Source organism: Borostomias antarcticus (assembly GCF_949987555.1).
Source record: "Borostomias antarcticus genome assembly, chromosome: 5".
Classification (NCBI taxonomy): Eukaryota; Metazoa; Chordata; class Actinopteri; order Stomiiformes; family Stomiidae; genus Borostomias; species Borostomias antarcticus.
Genome location: NC_140238.1, coordinates 29578803 through 29600888, shown reverse-complemented (window position 1 = coordinate 29600888; position 22086 = coordinate 29578803). Strand labels below are relative to the sequence as shown.

Sequence of the window (22086 nt, the reverse complement as noted above, 5' to 3'; positions counted from 1 at the left end):
TGAAATAACGTTACCATACGAACTAGCCTAGAATTGATTCATAATAAGACTGGCCCCTGTATATATACAAATTTGTATATATAGCCTACAAATTTCAACATTCTACCCCTACTGTAGGCTACAGGAACATCTTTCCAAATCATATCCGGACGTAGCCTGTAACTTACATGTTTGCCAATTTATCAACGTGATGCTGCAGCCTACGTTCAGCTCCTATTTAAGGGAATAAGCATTAACAAACATGTCAAGCATAATAGGGCATTATTTTTATTAGATCTTTGAAATCATATTCCGACTCCGAATCCATGCTGTCCTGTTGCAAAATGTTCATGGTGCGCTTCTAGATAGGGTTAAGAAAATGAACTTTCCCCTTATGTCCGCTAGGAATGCTGTTATGCAACATGATATTTACAAATAGGCCAATAGCCACAGCCAAATGTAACCCGGGAGTGTCTACGCGTTTCGCAGTTTAGCGATAACACCATTGAGTTTAGGGTTAAGACCCTAACCCTACACCTGACCCTCACCCTAACCTCTATGGTGTTCTTGCTAAACTGCGAAAAGTAATCTCGCAACCCGGTAGCCAACACGCAAAGTAGGCTAGTGCATGGCGAACTGGGCTAGCTAACATTGGTCGCAGATGTCCTTGAGAGAGACCTTTATGGGAGGCTAGCTTGCAGCTCGTGTTTGCGTGTGTGTGCGCGTGTGTGCGGTCAGCTGGCCCATCCAGTTCTACTAGCTGTTTGACGTGAAGGACGGACGAGAGGTCAAAAAAAGTAAGGGGAAGGGGAATGCCAGGGTAGATGAATGAAGGAAGGAAGCAAACAAACTCACTATGACATGCCAAGTACTAGCCTGCTTCAAGAGCTCCATCATCATCCCTGTCCCCAAGAAAGCAAGGACGACTATAGACCCATCACCCTGACCACTGTAGCAATGAAGGTTTTTAAGTGCCTTGTTCTGCAGCCTCTCAAATGCATCACAGACCCTCTCCTGGACCCCCTGCAGGACAGTACATGGTTTAGAAATAAAATGTACTTACCACTTACAGGTGGTATTATATTTAAAAGTCTTCAAATATCTTCAAATAGTCTTCAAATATGAATTGCTGATTAATCGTGTTGTATAAGGATGCGGTTGTCCGTCAATGTGAAGTTAACTCTGAAACAATATTCAACTTTGTGGAATTAGCCTACTTATATAGAATTATATAGGTGCTTCCTAGCTTTAATTCTTTTCTCATTCTTATGGATCCACACATGGCCAAACAGAGCCACCTAGTGGTACTCCATAGAAGTTGTTATCCCATTGTCAATACATTTTGCTTTTTGAACACTGAAACTATGCTTTGTGTTTCAGTAAAACTATAGTCTGTCTACACAGGGACACTTCTACCTTTAAAAGTTTAGACACATAAAAGCTTCCTGGCTAGTTTAATCCTTGTTTTCCATGTTAGGATTCTCATTGGTTAGTGTATCATAATCATCCCCCCCAAAAAAATCCCACGTTTCCATTGCTTCCACAAAGAAACATGCATCATGAGTTGGGGACAACATGTTTACTGTGCACTTGTTTTATATTGACACAGACAGTAGGCTAGCAATCAATCACTCACAACAGAGCCACTTTCGCAATTACAGATTCATTCCTAATACTAATAGCATAATTTCAATAATCAATCAAATCTTAAGCAAATCAATGAAAGCAGGCCTCGCCATTGATTTGACGGCCTACAGTGAAATAACTCAATCAAATATCTCAATCACTTGCAAACAACAATAGGATACCTTCCCAGCACATCACAGACTATAGTGCAGATAGTAGTGCAACACCTGTCTCAGTTTCATAATTATCCTTTTCCCCCAATGTGCTTTATTTTACCCTGAGAAAACGACAATTTCATATGATTTCATAAACAGTCGTTATAAACTCCAAACTACATCCCCCCCCCCCCCCTTGATTAGTGCAATGCAGACGGAGAGGCAGCACTGTGGGTTGGAGTGATACGACGGAGCCAGCGGTTTCACAGACCCTGAGCTCTCTTCTTGTTGGAGAACACCGACTTCCAGTAATCCCAGTTGAACCCGGCGGTCTGGCTGCAGGAACCACCATCGCAGGTGTGGCCAGCAGGGCAGCAGTGCTTCATGTCACTGCAACACACAGCCTACAGGAGAGGAGGAGTGGAGGGGGGGGGGGCAGAGAAGAGGTAGATGAGGGAGAGGGAAGGAGTTGGGATTGTGAGAGGACGTCCGTGACAACTGTTTAAGGAATATACTGTAGCTTCAATGCACACACTATCACTAACACTATTTTCATTCATAGAGGAGAGAATATCAATTTAATAGTGCGTGAAAGTGCAATACTATGGAAAACACAGAGCATTGAGTATTCACGTGTGACCTGTGAACCCCGTTTGATGGGACCGCATGGCTAGGTCATACATGGGACCGCATGGCTAGGTCATATGTGGTTTGCAGGGAGGGCAGTGGTGTATGGTGTTATGTCTCATACGTTAGGAATTGGGCAGCAGCCCCATTCGGTGGGAGAGATCCTGCAGCACGTCTGTCCATCCGGGCAGCTGACCGTGTCGTCGCACGCTACGTCCTTCAGCCGTGGCGGGGCAGAGGTCTGGGACCGGGCCGCCGGGGGAGGGACACGCTCGTCGGCCAGGGCGGGCAACTTGTTGTACCACGGGATCACCACGTCCCCTTTGGTGCACGAGGTCGAGCTCACGTCGCACGTGAAGTGTTTCGGGCAGCAGTGGTCTCCGTCGGTACAGCAAACGCCCTGGAGAAACAAAGGGACCTGTTTTCTACTTTGACTAAGAAAGGGGCGGGGTCAAACACGGGTACTTTCTCAGCACGTGACGGAAACATGGCGTGACGTTTGCAGTGGACGCGCGGAAAAGGTCGCTCACCTCTGGCAGGGGGCAGCAGCCCCATTTATGGGTGGAGCTCATGAGGCAACAGGTAGTGTGCCTAGGGCAAGTGGTACTGGCGTCACACTGAATCCCCCCGTCCTCTTCTTCATCATCATCATCATCGTCGTCGGCATCGCCTTGTGTCTGTATCTCGGCGGCGGCAGTGGACGTCGGTGGGCTTTCTTTGCTGGCGTTCTCGGGATTCATGGTCGTGTGTGCGGCCACCTTCCCCACCATGGGCACGGGCCCCAGGGGGGAGTTACAGGAGAGGGAGGTCAGGTCGCAGGTGGTGCCATGGGGGCAGCAGTGCTCGTGGTCCTCGCAGCAGGTGGCCTGGAGGTGACAAGCGGGGCGTGAGGCGTCACAAGAACCGCTGAGGTTCACAAGGTTCCGTAGGTGTATGAACCCACGTCAGAAGTGGTTGTATAGTTCGGCCTAGGGGTCTAGAACAGAGGGGTCCTTCTGTATTTCAATCTACCTCTTCTGCATTTCTTTATAGAAAGGAACTTGTTGTTTTAGCTTAATGGCACGATGTCAAGACATACATGAATGAGGAAGTTGGAGAGAATCAGTGAAAAGACTACAGTTAAGAATGCGGATGTGTTTTAGGGATGTAGCGACTGACGGTTCCTCTTAAGTGTCTGAACCTGAATCACAGTCACAGTGCGTGCCGCTGTACAAGGAACTGCAACGCACTCTCGGTCATGTGATGTACTTGTCGGCCTTTACCTCGGGGAAAGGGCAACATTCCCAGTCTCCGCTTAAGGCCTTGCAACAAGTAGCTCCGTCTGGACAACTGTGGCTGCTGTCGCACGTCACATTGCCTGCTCCCGCCTCGGTCTTCCAGGGCTTGGCGGGGAACTTCGTCAGCCAGGGAACGGAGCCCAGGGAGCCGACGCACTTCTGTTCTGCTAAGTCGCATGTCTTGCCGTGTGGACAGCAGTGGAGGAAGTCATCGCAGCAGACTGCCTGGAAGAGAAGACCACCCCAAAAGAGAGAAATGTTACTGTACAAGGGGGGAGGGGGGGGGGGCATTTAATGGTAAATGGACTGCACTTATATAGCGCTTTTATCCAAAGCGCTTTACAATGGCCTCACATTCACACATGCGCACAAAAGTGGCGGCGGCCGCCATGCTAGGTGCTAGCCTGCTCAATGAGAGCAATTTGGGGTTCAGTGTCTTGCCCAAGGACACTTCGACAGCCGGGAATCGAACCGCCGACCCTACGATCACTGGACGACCCGCTCTACCTCCTGTGGATTGGACTGCATGGATTGTGCATTTGGCAAAAAGGTATACAGTATGAACAGAGGCCATTTGAGGGGCCATATCACAACAGTAATACCTCTGGGAAAGGACAGCAAGACCAACCGCCTTCTTTAGTTTTGCAGCAGGTCGTTCCATCTGGACAGGCCACGGTGTCATCGCAGGGGACATTCGTGCCTAAAGAAGCAAGCGCAAACAGTGCCTATCAAGTAAACCACAGTACTTCACAACGCCATACTCATGCTCATACTGAGCAACCATTGTGAGCAGTTATCGCCCCCCACCCAAAGGGAGGGGGGTGTTACTTTGACCCCTGTATATTAGTATGTGCGTGCGTGCACGACAGCTTCACCGTGCACTCGTTCTTTGATTGTGCTGGCACAATCAAAGAACTGGCACATTGACAGGAAGCAGGAAGTGTTGACCTACTTCCTGTTCTGGAGAAGGGACTGGTATTGGCCTTGGTGGTGATTCCAGTAGAATAGCTCGCAATAGCGATGGTGGTCATTCGGACATCTGCTAAGGGCGGATAACAAATGCATTGTCATGGACATACACAGTCGGGTTGGGCAGTGTATAAAAGTGATCAGGGAGGAATGTGAAAAATGTCACCTTTCTGGTTCTCCCAATCAGCCCTCTTACGGGCCGGGAACTTGGCCCACATGGGCATCAGCTGATTGGTTGCGGAGATACACTTGGATTGCTTAGTGTCACAGGTGCTTCCTTCAGGGCAGCAGTGGATCATGTCCTCACAGCACACAGCCTGCTCACACACACACACACACACACACACACACACACACACACACACACACACACACACACACACACACAGATACAGTACACAAAGATACAGTACAGTAGCCCATGCAAATCTATGATGTTGTATCAAACACACACACACACACACACACACACACACACACACACACACACACACACACACACACACACACACACACACAAATATTATTTCTGTCTTGCACTTGCATGATGGGAATTCCCCTACCTTGGGCAAGGGACAGCAGGCCCAGCTCTTACAGCATGTGCTTTGATCTGGGCACTCTGTTATCCCATTGTTGCACAAGACAGTACTGACAGGTTGTGGGGCTGTGGAGGGATGAGAGAAAAGGATGAACTGACGGGTTGGGCTGTGGAGGGATGAGAGAAGAGGAGGACCTCGAACAACGTTCTCACAACAGAGGAAGATGCAACTTAAAGAAGCCGACCTTTTTCTTGAACGCAGGAGCTGCCGTCTTCGCTGCACTGGTGGCTCTCAGAACAGCAGTGCTTCCCATCAGAGCACGGGACACCCTGTGGGGCTTCGACTCGTCAGTTTAAGTGTCACTCTCACCGGTGTCACAATACCCTATAGCCAAATCCTGAATGTGTTCGAACCTCCGGGCAGTGTCTTGATTACCTAACCTATTTACTGTGTGCGCTTGCGGTATGTTTGAGAAATACCACAGAGGCCTTATTCATGAGCAGTGACTACGGTTATTACTGGTGAAATTCACTGAGATATTCTGTGCTGTGGGCAGGTTACCTGGGCGAGGGGACAGCAGCCGTACCCTCTCTTGGCCCTCAGACACGAGAACTCAGCAGGACAGCGGGATTCATCGGGGCAGATATTGTCATCGTCATCCCCAGATGGGTGGATCATTCTGAAAGACTGCAGGCGTAGGGAAGGGCCAACCTCACAACTTTATTTGTCGCTGAACAAACTGCCAACTAGATTAATAACGTGAATTAAGGAAGTGAATTACTGGGGGGTGTTCTGCTTTCAGCTTTCTGATATTCTTACTTTAGGAAAGCCGGATGGTTTAGCAGACACCCTCTCCACCCATGGAAGTGTGAGAGTTGCATTGACACACTTCGACTCGCTCACGACACAGGTTGTGCCTTCCGGGCAGCAATGTTTATGATCCTCACAGCACTCAGCCTGCGTGAAATAGTAGTTACAGTAGTTTGATTATCAACGTGAATTTGAATAACTCCATGAGACATGAATAGGACAAGTGTGAGAGAGTAGACGTATCTATCGCAGAGTATGACATGATGATCATTGTCTGGTGTTTGCATTTCAGCAATAAAGGTAAATATCTTTTTGGTTAACTGTCTGTTGCAGGCACATTGAAATATACCTGTTGCAACGGGCAGCATCCGTAGCCGCCCACTGGGGCCTTGCAACAGGTGTTCCTGTCCTCACACTCCCCTCCATCTGGGCACTGGTCAGCCAAGACCGTGGCCAGCAGGGCCACACTCAGCAAAAAACACTTCTGCATCTGGACAGAGAGAGAGGGGGAAGGTACCGTTTGATATAGATTTAATAGACTATAGCACTGGAACATTAGACAGTGATGAAACCGATCCTCCTTCACTGTTAGTTGAGGCAAATTTTAGCAAGTTAACAATCCAAGGAAATATAGAGCACATTTGTTTGAAATTGGACGTGTATGTGTCTGGAAATGTGATAACGCTCATGAAGAATACAGAATGATTTGATAAATAATACTAAGTGGAATACTAATAATAAGTGGAGTCTAAGCTAATGCTAATAGTACAGAAACAAATGTAAATGTATTTACTTTGACGCTAACAAGAGGGTTCATTGTTCATACATCACAATCCTTCCTTAGATTCACTTCCTCTATTACTTTTATTATAGCTCCAGTAATCAGTTACATATCTTACATGACTCAAAACTTCCTATTAAGAATTCAGACGTACAGAATAATTATTACATTAAACGAATCTTACTGTATCTTTTCAAGCTAATCAATGACGCTTTGTTCTATAGACTAGCAGCTCTTTTCATTACAATGGAGAGGATTTTGAAGGGAGGAACAGTGGCCTATTAATCATAAATCAAGGGGATTTCTATCCTGAATACAAAGTGAAAGTAGAATACGTTCTCGCGCTCTTGGCCCAGGGGAGGTGGAGAGAAATAAAGTTGTGGGGGAAAAAGGTGAACTTAGCCTATAGAACAAAGCGTCATTGATTAGCTTGAAAAGATAGAGAATTTCAGCAGTTCGGATTAAATGTATTTTATACAGTGGTCGGCAATAGGAAGATGGCCTGCGCCAGGATATTCTTGCACAACTATCCCAGGAGATGTTGCTCAATAGCCAACAGTGCTTCTTGATCATCGTGATATTCTTGATGGCACTTGTTCCCTTAGGAAACAACATATTTTGCGATAGGCCTATATTGGAAAATATAGGCTAATGTAATATATCAAACAATACATTTCCATATAGGAAATTTGTGGTTATATTTTCCAATATACTGCAATATATGAAAAGCAATTCCTTATGTATTATTCAATATATTCTGTATATTTTACATACTATAATATATTAACAGTTCATATATATGATAATATATTTTCTTTGCATATGGGATTGCTATCAATGAAATAATGTATATGTCAGGTAATACTTAATGGTACCAAATGTGCAGCCATTTCCATTCATGTTATGTAGATAAAATACAATTAGTCATTGAGTAGCAGTTCATAATGTAAATGCTTTTTTTTCTCCCCTGCTGTACACCATCAAACATAAACCACTATTAAGTAAAAAGCAACAATAGATCCAGGATTAAGGAGGAATAGTCAGTGGTCTTACCTTAATTACTCTGAGCTGAAGGCTACTGTACCGCGACAGTGTAACAAGTTACCAGGCAGACCCTTTGAGGTTCTGTCAAACGAAACTATCCTCATGTGCACCTCCCCTTTGAGGCAAAGCCCGCCTACCGTAGGCTATGCGCATCTTGACAGGTTTTCATTCTGACTCTTCAGTTCTATATAGTTTGCTGATATAACTTTGTAGAAATCAGAAATGTTGTGAAATCAATTCGTTTACAGTTGCCTTGTTGTTGTTGTTGTTGTTGCTGATGTTGTGAAAATGTGGTGAGTGACACTTAGCCTTGCTTTTTGTGCGTGGCTGGCCAGCCGGGCAGCTAGAATAGCAAATGTCCAGTAGTCTCCCTTTGTCCCGTTGTTGACCTGCAGTTCTATGTTGCTACCACAAGAGGCAGTGGTCCCACAACCTGCAGTTCTATGTTAGTCTGGCTTAACGGTTGTATGTTTTGGCAATAAACCTTGTCATTCGTTATCACACTGCCCAATCAGTGGCGAGTCTGGCGACACAAATTAATCTGATTCGGCCAAGAGATTCTCTCGGCACCAGTCAGATTCGATCCAGACTATTTTGCGGACTGTGATTGGTTTAAAGAAATACTGCGTTCCCCCCCTATTGCAGAATGGTAATATGTCCAGCCAGACCTGATTTCTGCACATTGCATAATACGCACTTATACTTATGTAGGTTTTATTCGCCATTCGAAAATAGATCCGCGTCCATCACATATTATTTCCTACCGAAACCGCACATAGGTTCCTGCCCCTGTTACAAGAACTCTGTATTTTGCATGTACAGTATGTAGCCTACACCCGAAAATACCCTAACCTACCCATGACGAATGTATAGCCTTCTATTCTTCTATTGAAAATAAACATCCCGCGAGCCCCTCTATTCTGACCAATCAGAAGGCTGTCTGCAAGCGAAGCGTGTTGGAGGCGAGTTCATAACTGAGATCTGTCTTGATTGGGTATTCTGCCGTGTGAACACAAACTGGAAGGATAGTTGTAACATTGTATCAATTTTGTTCCGATTCCTCTTGAATCTTGAAAAATAGGTTTGAAAACACCCAGATAGATGTTCCTTGTTCAGTTTCAGCAATTCAATGAGTATTTGAGTTAGGCTATGTAGTTTATTTGTGTAAGTATTTCTGTTAGTTATACATTATATTTCTTTATTATTTCAGAGACCACACACTCACTGTCTGTTTATGTAAGTGAAGAGAATTGAAAGGTCAAATAATGTGTATAAAGGGTTTATAGAGGGGTCCACAGCCCCCGACCCAATATGACGTGAGGGGGCAGAGTCTTGCCACCACACCACTGTCCACGCCACGGACCCCACAAATCAGCCCCTGAGAGGGCTAGAGAAACAGGGTCTTCACTACCGGTGGAATGGTGGTGGAGCATCCATTGGGGACCCGCTGTAGGTCCGCTAGCCTTGTGTTATATTCTGCCGGAGTTCCGCTAACTCGTCCATCGGGGACCCGCTGTAGGTCTGCTAGCCTTGTGTTATCTAGGTTTATCCCTTACCTTTGTCCAGAAACAGAAGTTGAACCAATTGCAGCAAAATAGCTAACGTTACAGGCATCATCAGTGTACTGCTTTAGACACTGACCGCTACCATTAATGTTATGGAAGCTGCTGCTAGTTGTTGTGAGCTCACGAGCTAACTGGCTATCTCGCTCTTATTGTGCAGGATTAGCATTGGAAGCATTGGAACTGATGTGTCCAGGCGACAAGACCTATCTTAATTTATCAGACATTATTTCATGTCATTTCAATTCACAGCTATTTCCATAGGCGATTTTACCCTCTGAGAGTAGGGGGGGCAACATTTTGACATGAGAAAAAAAAACTGTTCTGCCGTCCCGTCCCATCTATTTACAAAGAATGCCAGTTGTGAACAGTATGCTAATAAGAAATCCGTCTGACAATTCAATATGCACCACGCATCAAACTTCATCTAGACACCACGAGCATGTCAATATGACTTTATGACCGAGCACTAGGCCATACCCAACATCACAACATCAAACTGCAACTGCCTGCTGGTGCTAGCTTCCTCGCCGATGGTGATGTTGCTAGTGCTAGTGCTAGTTTCAACAGCCTCTGGAGCACTTCTGCATTCGATTGCACCTGCTGCGGTGTCATTTCGAGTGGTAGCTTCTTCATTAGCATTGCCAGTTTTTTTTTTTTTAAATGAAGAAGTGGTCAATTGTTTTTATAGCTCTTTTCGCCATTGTGAGCAGGTTGGCTAGTTGTAGCTTGTTGAGCACTGAGCAGTACAGTCAGATCTCATTTTGCGGTAACAGATCAAACCGGAAATAGTTGAGGTATATATATATATTTTAAGATAGCCTAGTTTAAGTAATAAATACACTTTTAAAATGAATGATAACCTAACACAAACTGGTACAAACCACAATTATTTATTTAATAATTGTGTTAATTAGTTTTACATTTATTTTTTTAATATTTTTTTAAAGAATTTGAGCAGAGTTGGGCTGGCCAATCAGGGGGGGCACTTGCCCCTGCCCCCCCTATAAAATCGCCCATGGCTATTTCAGTGGCATGACTAGCTTCCGTCCTACCAGTCCTGAACAGAAACAAGCCAGCCACGCACACAAGCCAGGCTGGACCTGGCCTGGTTATACTCCATGGCGTCTCTCTCAGGTGCGTCAGACGGCGCATTCACCGCTAGGGGGTGCTCTAGTTCCAGTTCATGTTGTGTGACGAGATGACCAGTGAGGCGACATGTGTCGCAGTGGGCATTTTTATCTTAAGTGGGGACCTCCTCTAAAGTCTAGAGTACTGTCACGCTCTGGAGTGTTTTTTTTTTCAAGACATCTGCGTATGAAGGACGAACTGACAGTGTCTGCTAGTGATAGCATCCCCTGCTAGTTTAGGTAGCTCGCTCGTGTGTCGCGGAGGTTCAATCAGCATGGTAATTCATCAAGGCAAGCTTTCCTGCTAGCTAGCTAGCTAGTACGTTAACTGTGCTAATCGATCGAATACTACAATTATGAACCAAACGTCGGGTTGTCAACGTCGCAGACAGACTGCTAGCTAAAATAGAGGTAAGTACTATTTATGCAGATAGTAGCTAACAACAGAACGCTAAATGTAACCTGCTAGCTAGCTTATTTTAGCTAACGTTAGCTAAGTTATTAGGCTGGTTTTGCAATTGGCAAACGTTTTAGCTAGCTAAGGCTGGAGTGCTGGTGGCAGTCAGGAAGGTAGGAACGTATAGCTGCATCGCAGCATGTTGGATTATGCTCTAGGTTCATTCCCCGCAGTCAGTGAATCAACATTTTTCACACATTCAGCACATTGGATCAAAAACTCAGATACCGATGCGAGGAAGCACTGGAAATGAAGGTCCATGCCAGTGGTATGCAGTACCTCCACACAAACAATGCACCAGAGCTGCATTTTGAAGAATGACTAATTAATTTGCTATGTGAAGACACATTGCAATTACATTACATTATGACGGCTGTTGGGGGGGTGGGGGGGGTCGCCATACATTAATGCTGATGTATCAGTCATGTCTTCAGGGAGTCAGTCAAGCGCCTGAGGAGAGAGGGGACATGCACACAGCAGATACGTTATCTGAGCGTGTCAAGCGCTGCATTATTCACCCCTCCTATTAACTTGCATGGGTGTACTGTCTGGTCTTTGAATACACCTCAACTATAAGCCTAACCCCTCTTTAAAGCAGACCCATGATTAAGTGAAGTTTGTGTGGATGTTTTTGAGGCGTTGTGTGGATGGTATCCGCTGCTCTCTCCTGCGTGTGTCCAGTGTTTTCTCTAGGGCACTAGTTTTGCGGCGTTGTCTTTGGCGTCTGTGTTCAGTCCAGGGGCTGCAGTTATCTGGCATGTGTCGCGCAACTGCAGGTTTCAAGAAACTCATCACTGACCTACCTAGTAACCTCTAACCCAATGTTCAGCTCTTGACTTTCCTTGACACCTCACTCCCTGCTGGACTTACTTTACATAACAGAGATAGAGAGAGAGAGATATTAGGTAACGGCCTCAAAGTTAAGCAAGCCTCTGGGAAGGGAAGTCCAAAACCACAGATGTGGCCTAATATTTAACTCAAAACACCCTGTGGTATTGAGACAGACTTACTCCCCACAACCCCTGCATCCACATCTCATAGCGCGTTAGTGTGTTTGAGGCTGATGTGTGTCTGCCTCTTGTTTCCGTGGCGGTCGTAGGTGGTCAGGATGGGGGAGCGGCCTGTCCCTGGCCCCGTGGCTGCCATCACACCGCTGCAACAGCTGCTGGCGTCTGGCACGGGGGCTCTTCTCACATCAGTCTTCGGTAAGAATCACTTCTGGAGAGTTGAGACGCAACAAAAGCTCACGTTGATCAGCCCGAGCTGTGTGTAATGTGAGTTGCTACGACTCGCTTACCCTGAAAGAAGATGTTTTCATTTACAGGTCAATGTTATGTAACACCCTCTCTGACACGCATGCACACACACACACACACACACACACACAAGCGTGCTCTTCATTGTAGCGACCCATGTTTATTGCAATCGGATCAGTGTAATCATATCTTTCCTGTCTCTGCAGTCACGCCGCTGGACGTTGTGAAAACAAGACTACAGGCCCAGCAGACGCCGTTCTATCAAGGTAGGGGAAGGACCCGTCGCTGGTTGAGGTTATCTTCTGCCCAGGGCGGGTCATAGTACCAGAGGTGACTTCATAATCAGTAACCATAGGTCGCCGTCCTCGCAACACAAACTGTCATAGCACATGTCATTGCCCTCCCCAACCCTGTTAAAGCCGCCTGTGTCTTTGTCTCCTGGCTTCGAGTGGCCTGTGTGCTCATGTGGTCGCAGGTCTCATTTTAACCCTGGTGTGTGAGGCCCTGTTCACGAAGCACGTAAGCCATTACAGCTGTGAGGCGTCTTAAAGCCCCAGACACAACAGGCCGATAATCGTCTGTCGCAAACGTCCGTGAGCGTCGTGAGTGTCGGTGACTCGAGTTGGCGCGGTGTGCCGCGCAGCGTTGGCTACGTCGGAGAATTTCCGTGACGAGGCGGGACATCTGAGCGTGTGTAATCAGCGTCGGAGTGAGCGGACACGTCGGAAAAAGAGAGATCACTGATTGGCTTAGAGAAGTCACGGAAGCGAAAGCAAACAAACTCAGGCCAGTGATATTAAACATGGCTACCATTACGGTGACAAAAAAACCTGGGAAAAAGCGAAATATCTTTGCAAATACGTTCACCTGCGGAGATACAATCCTCTCTGCCTCTGGATGAGTGGACTGACTAGTTCCTTCATCTCGTGGAGCTGAATTATCTTAGCTCATCTTATCTTATCTCTAGCTCTGGACACAAGTTCATGAAAGTTCCTTGACTGTCGCTGTAGGATCCAAGATAAGATAAGAACTCCCCAGGGGGAAAATTGCCGTTTTAGCAGTTAAATTACAGAACAGTTTGAAATGGAAGAAACACTAGACACAGAGTAACAAAAAAAGACATTAGATAAGGGGGTAGCAGCATAAAAAGGGGATATCAGGGACTATAAACATCCATATGTACAGTAACTGCAGTATAGAATACAATAGGATACGGTAGTATATATATGTACCTACATACATTGTCAGTATAAATATAAATATAACTATACAGTTAGATAAATAGTCTAGGAGTATACATGTATACATACATTCATCCAGGCTGTCTAGGTATATCATGCCTGCATGCTTTCACCCATTTCGTGCGGTTTCTCCTTATCTTTCGCCTACGTGTTTTCTGTTCTACCACACAAGGAGCCAGGGCTGAGAACGACAGTGCTAATTTCAATTTATCATACCTATTCAATTTACATAATTTAGTCGACATCCTCAGAGATTACCGTCTATGCTGAGCGAAAGTGCTGTATTTTTAAAATGTCATTAGTTCGTTTTTTGAGTGCTGTATTTATAGCTAAACAAACGCGTTGTTTATGTTTTATATGTCCAGCGGTCTTCCATTTCCCCTTGATAATACAGACTACTGCCACCTGCACCTCCCTGCATTTCAGTAATGCAAGGAGTCCAGACGCTTCAGCCAGCTTCTGCCTGCTCACTGCTTAGGCATGTGTATCTTAGATGCTCTCTCTCTCTCTCTCTCTCTCTCTCTCTCTCTCTCTCTCTCTCTCTCTCTCTCTCTCAGGCCTTTCACACATGTACTGAATACCTAAACTTATCTTTACATTACCCAGAGGAGCTGTGTGTGAGGATGCAAATGTCCGAAACGGCTGCACCAGAATCTACCCTCCCAGCTCGCTTGTAGCAATTCTGTCTAACTTCCGACTGAACCAATTGTGTGAATGGAGCGGGTCATCAATCGTCCAGAGAGTTCATTCACCGCGAGCGAGCGGACGTGCTGACGACACTTCTATCGGCCATCCCTCACTCGGCGTGTGAGAGAACGCGTCTGACAATCTCCTGTCGCGTGCGGCGCGTGTGAAAGGGCAACTCCGGAGAACGTCCGGACCCGATTCTCCGCACGTTGTCCGGAGTTCGTACATTCTATGTGGAAAAAACGGCTTCAAGTGTGTGTCTCTCCCCCTGTGTGTGTCTCCCTCTCTCTCCCTCTGTCTCTATCTCTCCTGCCTCCGCTCTGCTCACCACAGCTTTAGCCTGTGAGTCTGCTCCCTGGAGGGGCGTCCTGCGCCTGTCCAAGTGTGAGTATGAGACCGCGTAGCCGCATTAGCGTAGCGTAGCTGCATTAGCTCAGCAGACTAATACACGCCGTGCCCGGCACCGCTCTGCACAGTCTACCTAAATGCCCAGCCAACACAAACACTGTTTCCTGGAAAATAAACACAGCAACACCCAGTCAACCCTAATATGCCCCCACTAACCCAATGGATTTGAGCAGGGTCAATTGAGGACACTGGTGATTAGTTTTGACAGTTGGTACGAGGTATTTGGGTTGATACTAGGGTTGGGTTGATACAAGGTATTTGGGTTGATACAAGGGTTGATACTAGGGTTGGGTTGATACAAGGTATTTGGGTTTGCCCTCTTAATCCAGGCTCGGCAGATGAGGGCGTGGGTTTTATGGCTGCATCGGCCTGGTTCTCCTCTCTGCTACACCGTCGAATCGGAAACGGCATTTCATGCCAAAGGCCGCCTAGTCTGCTCATGGCATTTTTCAACATTTATACTCGCATGGAATAGCGAATGCCCTACCTAGGCAAGGCAAGGCAAGTTTATTTATATATCACATTTCAGCCACAGGGCAATTCAAGGTGCTTTACATGAAACATTAAAAGCATTAAAACAAAAAGCAAGACATTATAGACATTTAAAACAAAAAGCAGGACAAATTAAAAGCATTAAAACAAAAAGCAGGACAAATAGAATACCTACCATGCAGTATGTCAAATCCATTCCGAGGTTTGGTATACCGTAGCACCTGATGGCAAAACCTAGCTTGCCAATGAGAGTGTTTTTTGTTTGCTTATAGACATTTGTGTGAAACCTCTGCCAGTACCTGAAAATAGCCCGTAGGGCAAGGCCGAGCAGGAGAAGCCTTGTGTGTCTGCTCGGTCATGGCCGTCCCCATCGCTGTTATTATTATCCCAGCAGGGTCAGGGTTACCCACACATCCACTGAACAGTCCTCTTTTAGGATTAGTCAGGCGGTGTACCACTACGAACGCAAATTCCCCCTTTCAAAATGTCCTACGGTACCTGAGGGCAAGTAGATGCTTCGTTTGACAATGGTTCCTGTTCTTTCTGACTGACCCGACTAAGTTCAGATCATCCTGTGCCCTACAGTAATGAATTAGCTACTGTAGTGCCGCCCTGTTTTGGTGACCTTAGTCTGGTGTGTGTGTGTTTGTGTGTGTGTGTGCGCGCGTGCGTCACAGGGAAGTGTTTCCTGTACTGCAACGGTCTGATGGACCACATCTACGTGTGCCAGAACGGGACCAGCAGCTGCACCAGCTGGTACAAAACCCCCACCCACTTCAGAGGGACCCTGGTAAGAGCTCCGGCCCCCGGACGTTCACCCTCTCGCAAAAACACAGTCGCCTTCCCCCCCCGTCCTCCGTCCTCACGCCGCCACTATCTCCCCCCCCCCCACAGGACGCGTTTGTGAAGATCACACGTCACGAGGGAATCCGGTCGCTATGGAGCGGACTGCCCCCCACACTGTGAGTGGTCGCGTTTCCTATCAGGTCAAACTATTTAAGTTTTAGTTCAATTTAACTTAAATTTAAGTTAGTGCGTCCGTTTGAAAAATCGCCATCACGGCGTCGTCTTCCAGCGGGTTTCTCTTACTAACGTCCGCCGGGGCTTCGTCCTTCTGTTTGTGTGTTAGGGTGATGGCGGTTCCCGCTACGGTCATCTACTTCACCTGCTACGACCAGCTCAAGGACTTCCTGTGCTACGGCCTGGGCTTCCAGGGAAGCCACACCCCCCTGGTGGCCGGTGCTCTCGCCAGACGTGAGTTTACCGCGTCCTCGCGGGGACCGAAGGGGTCGATCGCCATGTTTTGCTCGCAATGTACAGTAATACCGCACTACACACACATTCAGATTCAGAAAACTTTATTGTCTGTCGTGACAGAAAATCGTCTTAGACTGCCTCAACAATCAACACAATTTAACACAACACAACAACATACAGTACATTCCTAAAACCAGCACAGGGAATCATTAAAAAATATATAAGCATAATATTACTATGTGCAAAGTGGCATAGTGCGTGTGTAAGAGTTCTTCCTCATTTGTCCTGTGTTTTGATCCGTCTCTCGCACCCCTCCCTCCCACCCCCCTTGACCCGGCGTGGGTCCTCCTCTCGTCCCCTCCCAGTGGGGGCGGTCAGCGTGATCAGCCCTCTGGAGCTGGTGCGCACCAAGATGCAGTCCCAGCGGCTGTCCTACCCCGAGCTGGGCGCGTGCATCCGCTCCTCCGTGGCCCAGGGCGGCGTGCGGTCCCTCTGGAGGGGCTGGGGCCCCACCGTCCTGCGCGACGTGCCCTTCTCAGGTGAGCTTGACCGGTCGCTCCGCCCACCGCCTCTCTGCACACCGCTGTGTCTATATAATACACTGAACTACAGATACGCACACATATTTAATACACAGAACTACAGATACGCACACATATATAATACACTGAACTACAGATACGCACACATATTTAATACACAGAACTACAGATACGCAGACATATATAATACACAGAACTACAGATACGCACACATATATAATACACAGAACTACAGATACGGACACATATTTAATACACAGAACTACAGATACGCACACATATATAATACACTGAACTACAGATACGCACACATATTTAATACACAGAACTACAGATACGCAGACATATATAATACACAGAACTACAGATACGCACACATATATAATACACAGAACTACAGATACGGACACATATTTAATACACAGAACTACAGATACGCACACATATATAATACACTGAACTACAGATACGCACACATATTTAATACACAGAACTACAGATACGCAGACATATATAATACACAGAACTACAGATACGCACACATATATAATACACAGAACTACAGATACGCACACATATATAATACACAGAACTACAGATACGCACACATATTTAATACACAGAACTACAGATACGCAGACATATATAATACACAGAACTACAGATACGCACACATATATAATACACAGAACTACAGATACGGACACATATTTAATACACAGAACTACAGATACGCAGACATATATAATACACAGAACTACAGATACGCACACATATTTAATACACAGAACTACAGATACGCACACATATATAATACACAGAACTACAGATACGCACACATATATAATACACAGAACTACAGATACGCATGCATATATAATACACAGAACTACAGATACGCACACATATATAATACACAGAACTACAGATACGCACACATATATAATACAAAGAACTAGAGATACACACGCATATATAATACACAGAACTACAGATACGCACGCATATATAATACACAGAACTACAGATACGCACGCATATATAATACACAGAACTACAGATACGCACGCATATATAATACACAGAACTACAGATACGCACGCATATATAATATACAGAACTACAGATACGCACGCATATATTACACAGAACTACAGATATGCAAGTGTGTAGAATAAGTACATGATGTTCTCTAAAGAAGTGTGTAGAATAAGTACATGATGTTCTCTAAAGAAGTGTGTAGAATAAGTACATGATGTTCTCCAAAGAAGTACGCCAAGCTCCAATGACTGCTTGGTACAGTTCTCGCATAATAAAGACTTTGTGTGTGTGTGTGTTTTTTGTGTGTGTTTTTGTTCGTTTTTGTGCGTGTGTGTGTGTGCGTGTTTTTTTTGTGTGTGTATGTATGTGCGCGTGTGTGTTTTTTGTGTGTGTGCGCGCGTTTTTTTGTTTGTGCGTGTGTGCGCGTGTGTGTGCGTGTGTGCGTGCGTGCGTGCGTGTGCGTGCATGTGTGTGCGTGTGTGTGTGTGTGCAGCCCTGTACTGGTTTAACTATGAGCTGGTGAAGGCCGAGCTGTGTGAGCAGCGCTGTGTGTCTCAGGCCTCCTTCTCCATCAGCTTCACTGCAGGAGCCGTCTCTGGGGCTGTGAGTATCACTGAACACTTCCACAACCACTCAACAAACAACCACTCAACAAACAACACTCAACAAACAACACTCAACAAACAACAACAACCTGGAACAGAGGATGTCAGATGTTTACTTTCTGATAATTCTGATGGTAGCAAATACTTGTTTCCGCTTCAGTGCTGTTCACTGTAGTCCAGGTATTTTGGGAAAGTGTGTTTAGTGCAAAGTCAATAGAGACTTTGACATGATAAGAGTTATCTCTCATGGATGGGAGACCTCATTGTTCTACTTGTAACAGGCTTGTTATCTACTTTTTTACCACTGACATAATGAGTTAAACCAAAGGTAATCCTTTTAAAGGCCTCGGACTTAACTATGTATTTGAAGTACATTATCTGACGTCTGAGGTAGACCAGGAAGCTATAATCCATCCGGAAGTGAGTGGAAAGTAGAAAAATGTGTTGTTTTGCTTAAAATGCAAGGTAATAGCTGCTGAGTCATCATTCCCCCCTGGGTGGAGCAGTATGATGAAGTCTTTGGGATTTAACTGAACATGCTGATTACACTTCGTACGACTAGCTTGATAAAGTGTGTGTGTGTGTGTGTGTGTGTGTGTGTGTGTGTGTGTGTGTGTGTGTGTGTGTGTGTGTGTGTGTGTGTGTGTGTGTGTGTGTGTGTGTGTGTGTGTGTGTGTGTGTGTGTGTGTGTGTGTGTGTGTGTGTGTGTGTGTGTGTGTGTGTGTGTGTGTGTGTGTGTGTGTGTGTGTGTGTGTGTGTGTGTGTGTGTGTGTGTGTGTGTGTGTGTGTGTGTGTCTTCCTCAGGTGGCTGCTGTCCTGACCCTTCCTTTCGATGTGGTGAAGACCCGGAGGCAGGTCCAGCTGGGAGAGATGGAGGTACTGGGAGGTGAGAGAGCCCAGCCGTCTTCCTCTGGTCAGTCAGGCTACGGGCCAGTCTGGCGACACGCCTTGCAGTAAAGATGATGTTCTGTTTAACTGGTAGATTTTCCTGCCTTCTGTTGTACGGGACTGCTAATTAAGCTTCTCTCTCTCTTCCCATCTCTCTCCTCCCTACTCTCTCATCCCATCCCTCTCTTCTCTCTCTCCTCCCCTCTCTCTCCTCTCCTCCCTCATAGTTCCCATGAAGAAGCCCACGTCCACTTGGCACATCATGAGAAGCATCTGGTCAGAGTCGGGGTACCGGGGCCTGTTTGCAGGTAAGCCCAGCGGGAGTCATATCATGTTCTAACATTGATCTACTTTCATATAGTTTCAGTATTAGAATGGTATCAAGTTGATGTTTTTGAGTGACTAGTCTGTGTGTTCCTCTCAGGTTTCCTGCCTCGGGTGATTAAAGTGGCCCCAGCCTGCGCTGTCATGATCAGCACCTATGAGTTTGGAAAGACCTTCTTCCAGAAGCTGAACCTGGACCAAGCTCAGCAGGCGTGCTAAGTGGGAACAGGAGCGTTCGCTCCCTCCTTTTGATATACGCTGGGAAAAGACTATTAGCAATATGAACACAGAACAACAAGACCATTCTGAAGGTCTTGGCTGAAAGACATTTGAGCAAGATGATGAACTCTGGAATCGGTTCCTCGGTACGGACAGACGTGGAGATTGACTTTATGGGCCCACATTTCAGTGAAGCTGCTGTTCACAACTCCGCCATGTCACATGTTGAAACGGATGATGTGTGTTATGGGGGTGTTTGATAGTTGAAAATGAATACTTGACATTGTAATGTGAAGTTAGTGCCTATTTGGCAATGAATTCTACAACTATAACGGGCTAAGCAGCAGAGCCTGGTGTAATACTATTCATTTTTGAACAGTTTCAGCCATTTCCAGTAACTTAACGGCAACACTCAGAACCTTTTTTGGTGCCTTACAGGGGGGAATGACACCAAAGCACACGTTCATGTAAAACAGGCCTCCATTATGTAACTACATAGTGATGCTAATGATGACAATGGCCATTACTCACTGACTGCGACAGCATCATCTGACCATGATGGGCCCTCTGCTGTTCAAACCTGAGAATGCACCTGAGCGAAAACCATTTCACCGCATGGCATGGTCGACCCAGCTTGGCCTGGCTAAAGGGAACAGACAAGGCTATTGCCATTCACCCAATCAATCTAGAATCCCTGCTAGTCTGCACCACAGGCATGGTAAGAGATCGCAAAGGAATTTTTCATGATGTTGATTTTATGCTTGGCGAATGGGGCATAAGGAACAAAGTTCTTCACTGTCTAACAGATTTGAGCATTGTTCGCACTTGCATGACCACTGTGAAATTACAACATTTTCCAAGGGTTTAAATTAAAGGAGTAGTAAAGGGAAAATGCATGTTTAAGCCCTGTTTTAAGGTTACTTATGATCATATACAATGGTTCAGATCAAAACGTTGACAAAACTAGCAGTTTTGAGAAGTAATTGCTCTACCACTGTTTTGGTCATACAATGGATGTGGATGGACCAGAGCAATTATCAGACGTTCTCAAAAGTGCTAGTTTGTTCAACGTTTTGATCTGAACCATTGTATATGATCATAAGTAACCTTTTAACAGGGCTAAACATGCATTTTGCCTTTACTACTACTTTAATAGTTTTATATGATTAAATGGATGCCTGTTTAAATGTATGCCTTTAACGTGCAGGAAAGCACAGTACAAATAGTTTTCAAGTTCAACAGTTCAAGTTCTATTGAAATAATATGCTCTATTTGTGCCTCTAGAAGAGGACATGAGAGGTGTTGTCAGATAAGAGGTGGAGAGATCTGGAAAGGGCATTTTGCATAGGCTACTTGGTAGCCTACATTAATGTGATATTCGAATCCTCCCTTGCAAATCATCTAGTGATGGGCTACTGAACTATTGAAAGTATGATCACCTTTTGAAATGTAATTTATGTAATATTTGTCAACCTCAATTGTATGTATGGAATAAATATTTCATATGCTATGTCATGTACAGTTTACTTTCATTTATATGGGTTATTATTGGCTGGGTGGTGTGCAGTGTATTTCAAAAGCATCATCTTTGTGTGGAACAGAACTTCAAGGAGGCCGAAAACGTCTAATCATCACTTTATTGAGCATGCTCAACACAGGGCCGAATCTCTAGGCAAATACTAAGGTTCACAGTTTATATGTCCTGGCTTCAGGCCAGGTATCACATGACAAACAAATTTGCGTACAAGGAATGTTCATTAACACAGATATGGTCACAAACGGTCAACTGATGTTCTGACTGGTCAAGGTGTCAGCTGGTCTTTGGCCCCCCTCCGGACACACGGGCTGCTTGGGTCCTTCCTGTGTCCTCCTAGGATCATGTTACAGACTGTAGGCTATACTCACTTCAGAGGTGACCGTTCAGCTATCTTATTGACACAAGACAAAGGAATGTTTACTCAGGGACATCTGCTTTGCTCACATGTTAAACTACTTATAACACAGTTCCTACTAAAGTGAAGTTTATTCATTATTCTACTAAAATGATTACTACATGAGAGTAATACAGTATGATTGATGTAATACAGTATGATACAGTATAAAAATATACTACAGGTGGTTGGGGTAAATGTATATTAATACTTTTGGTTGAATATTATCAAGTGTGTCA

At 45.5% G+C, this 22086-nt stretch overlaps 2 protein-coding genes across 4 annotated transcripts; one reads left to right on the top strand and one right to left on the bottom strand.

Moving 5' to 3' along the window:
• Window positions 1–1553: 1553 nt before the first annotated feature.
• Window positions 1554–7876, bottom strand: grna (granulin a). 2 transcript variants are annotated; one of them, XM_084437593.1, is made up of 13 exons: window positions 7817–7876; window positions 6332–6472; window positions 5992–6129; window positions 5734–5859; window positions 5417–5501; window positions 5197–5297; window positions 4800–4950; window positions 4617–4706; window positions 4267–4364; window positions 3650–3889; window positions 2918–3253; window positions 2512–2787; window positions 1554–2164 (listed from the first exon to the last, which is right to left on the bottom strand). In XM_084437593.1, the coding sequence occupies exons 2-13, from the start codon at window positions 6470–6472 to the stop codon at window positions 2024–2026; spliced, it is 1923 nt and encodes a 640-aa protein (XP_084293719.1). In that variant the 5' UTR covers window positions 7817–7876; the 3' UTR covers window positions 1554–2023. The 2 variants fall into 2 exon arrangements, with proteins under 2 accessions (XP_084293719.1, XP_084293720.1); XM_084437594.1 differs by having other exon boundaries at window positions 4617–4703.
• A 2794-nt stretch (window positions 7877–10670) lies between these two features.
• slc25a39 (solute carrier family 25 member 39) lies at window positions 10671–21398 on the top strand. Of its 2 annotated transcripts, XM_084437609.1 has the most exons (12): window positions 10671–10910; window positions 12056–12161; window positions 12419–12478; window positions 14474–14524; window positions 15718–15830; window positions 15935–16002; window positions 16170–16294; window positions 16663–16836; window positions 18374–18483; window positions 19290–19371; window positions 19601–19681; window positions 19798–21398. In XM_084437609.1, exons 2-12 carry the CDS (start codon window positions 12065–12067, stop codon window positions 19914–19916), a joined length of 1080 nt encoding a protein of 359 aa, XP_084293735.1. In that variant the 5' UTR covers window positions 10671–10910; window positions 12056–12064; the 3' UTR covers window positions 19917–21398. The 2 variants fall into 2 exon arrangements, with proteins under 2 accessions (XP_084293735.1, XP_084293736.1); XM_084437610.1 differs by lacking the exon at window positions 14474–14524.
• The last annotated feature ends 688 nt before the right edge of the window (window positions 21399–22086 follow it).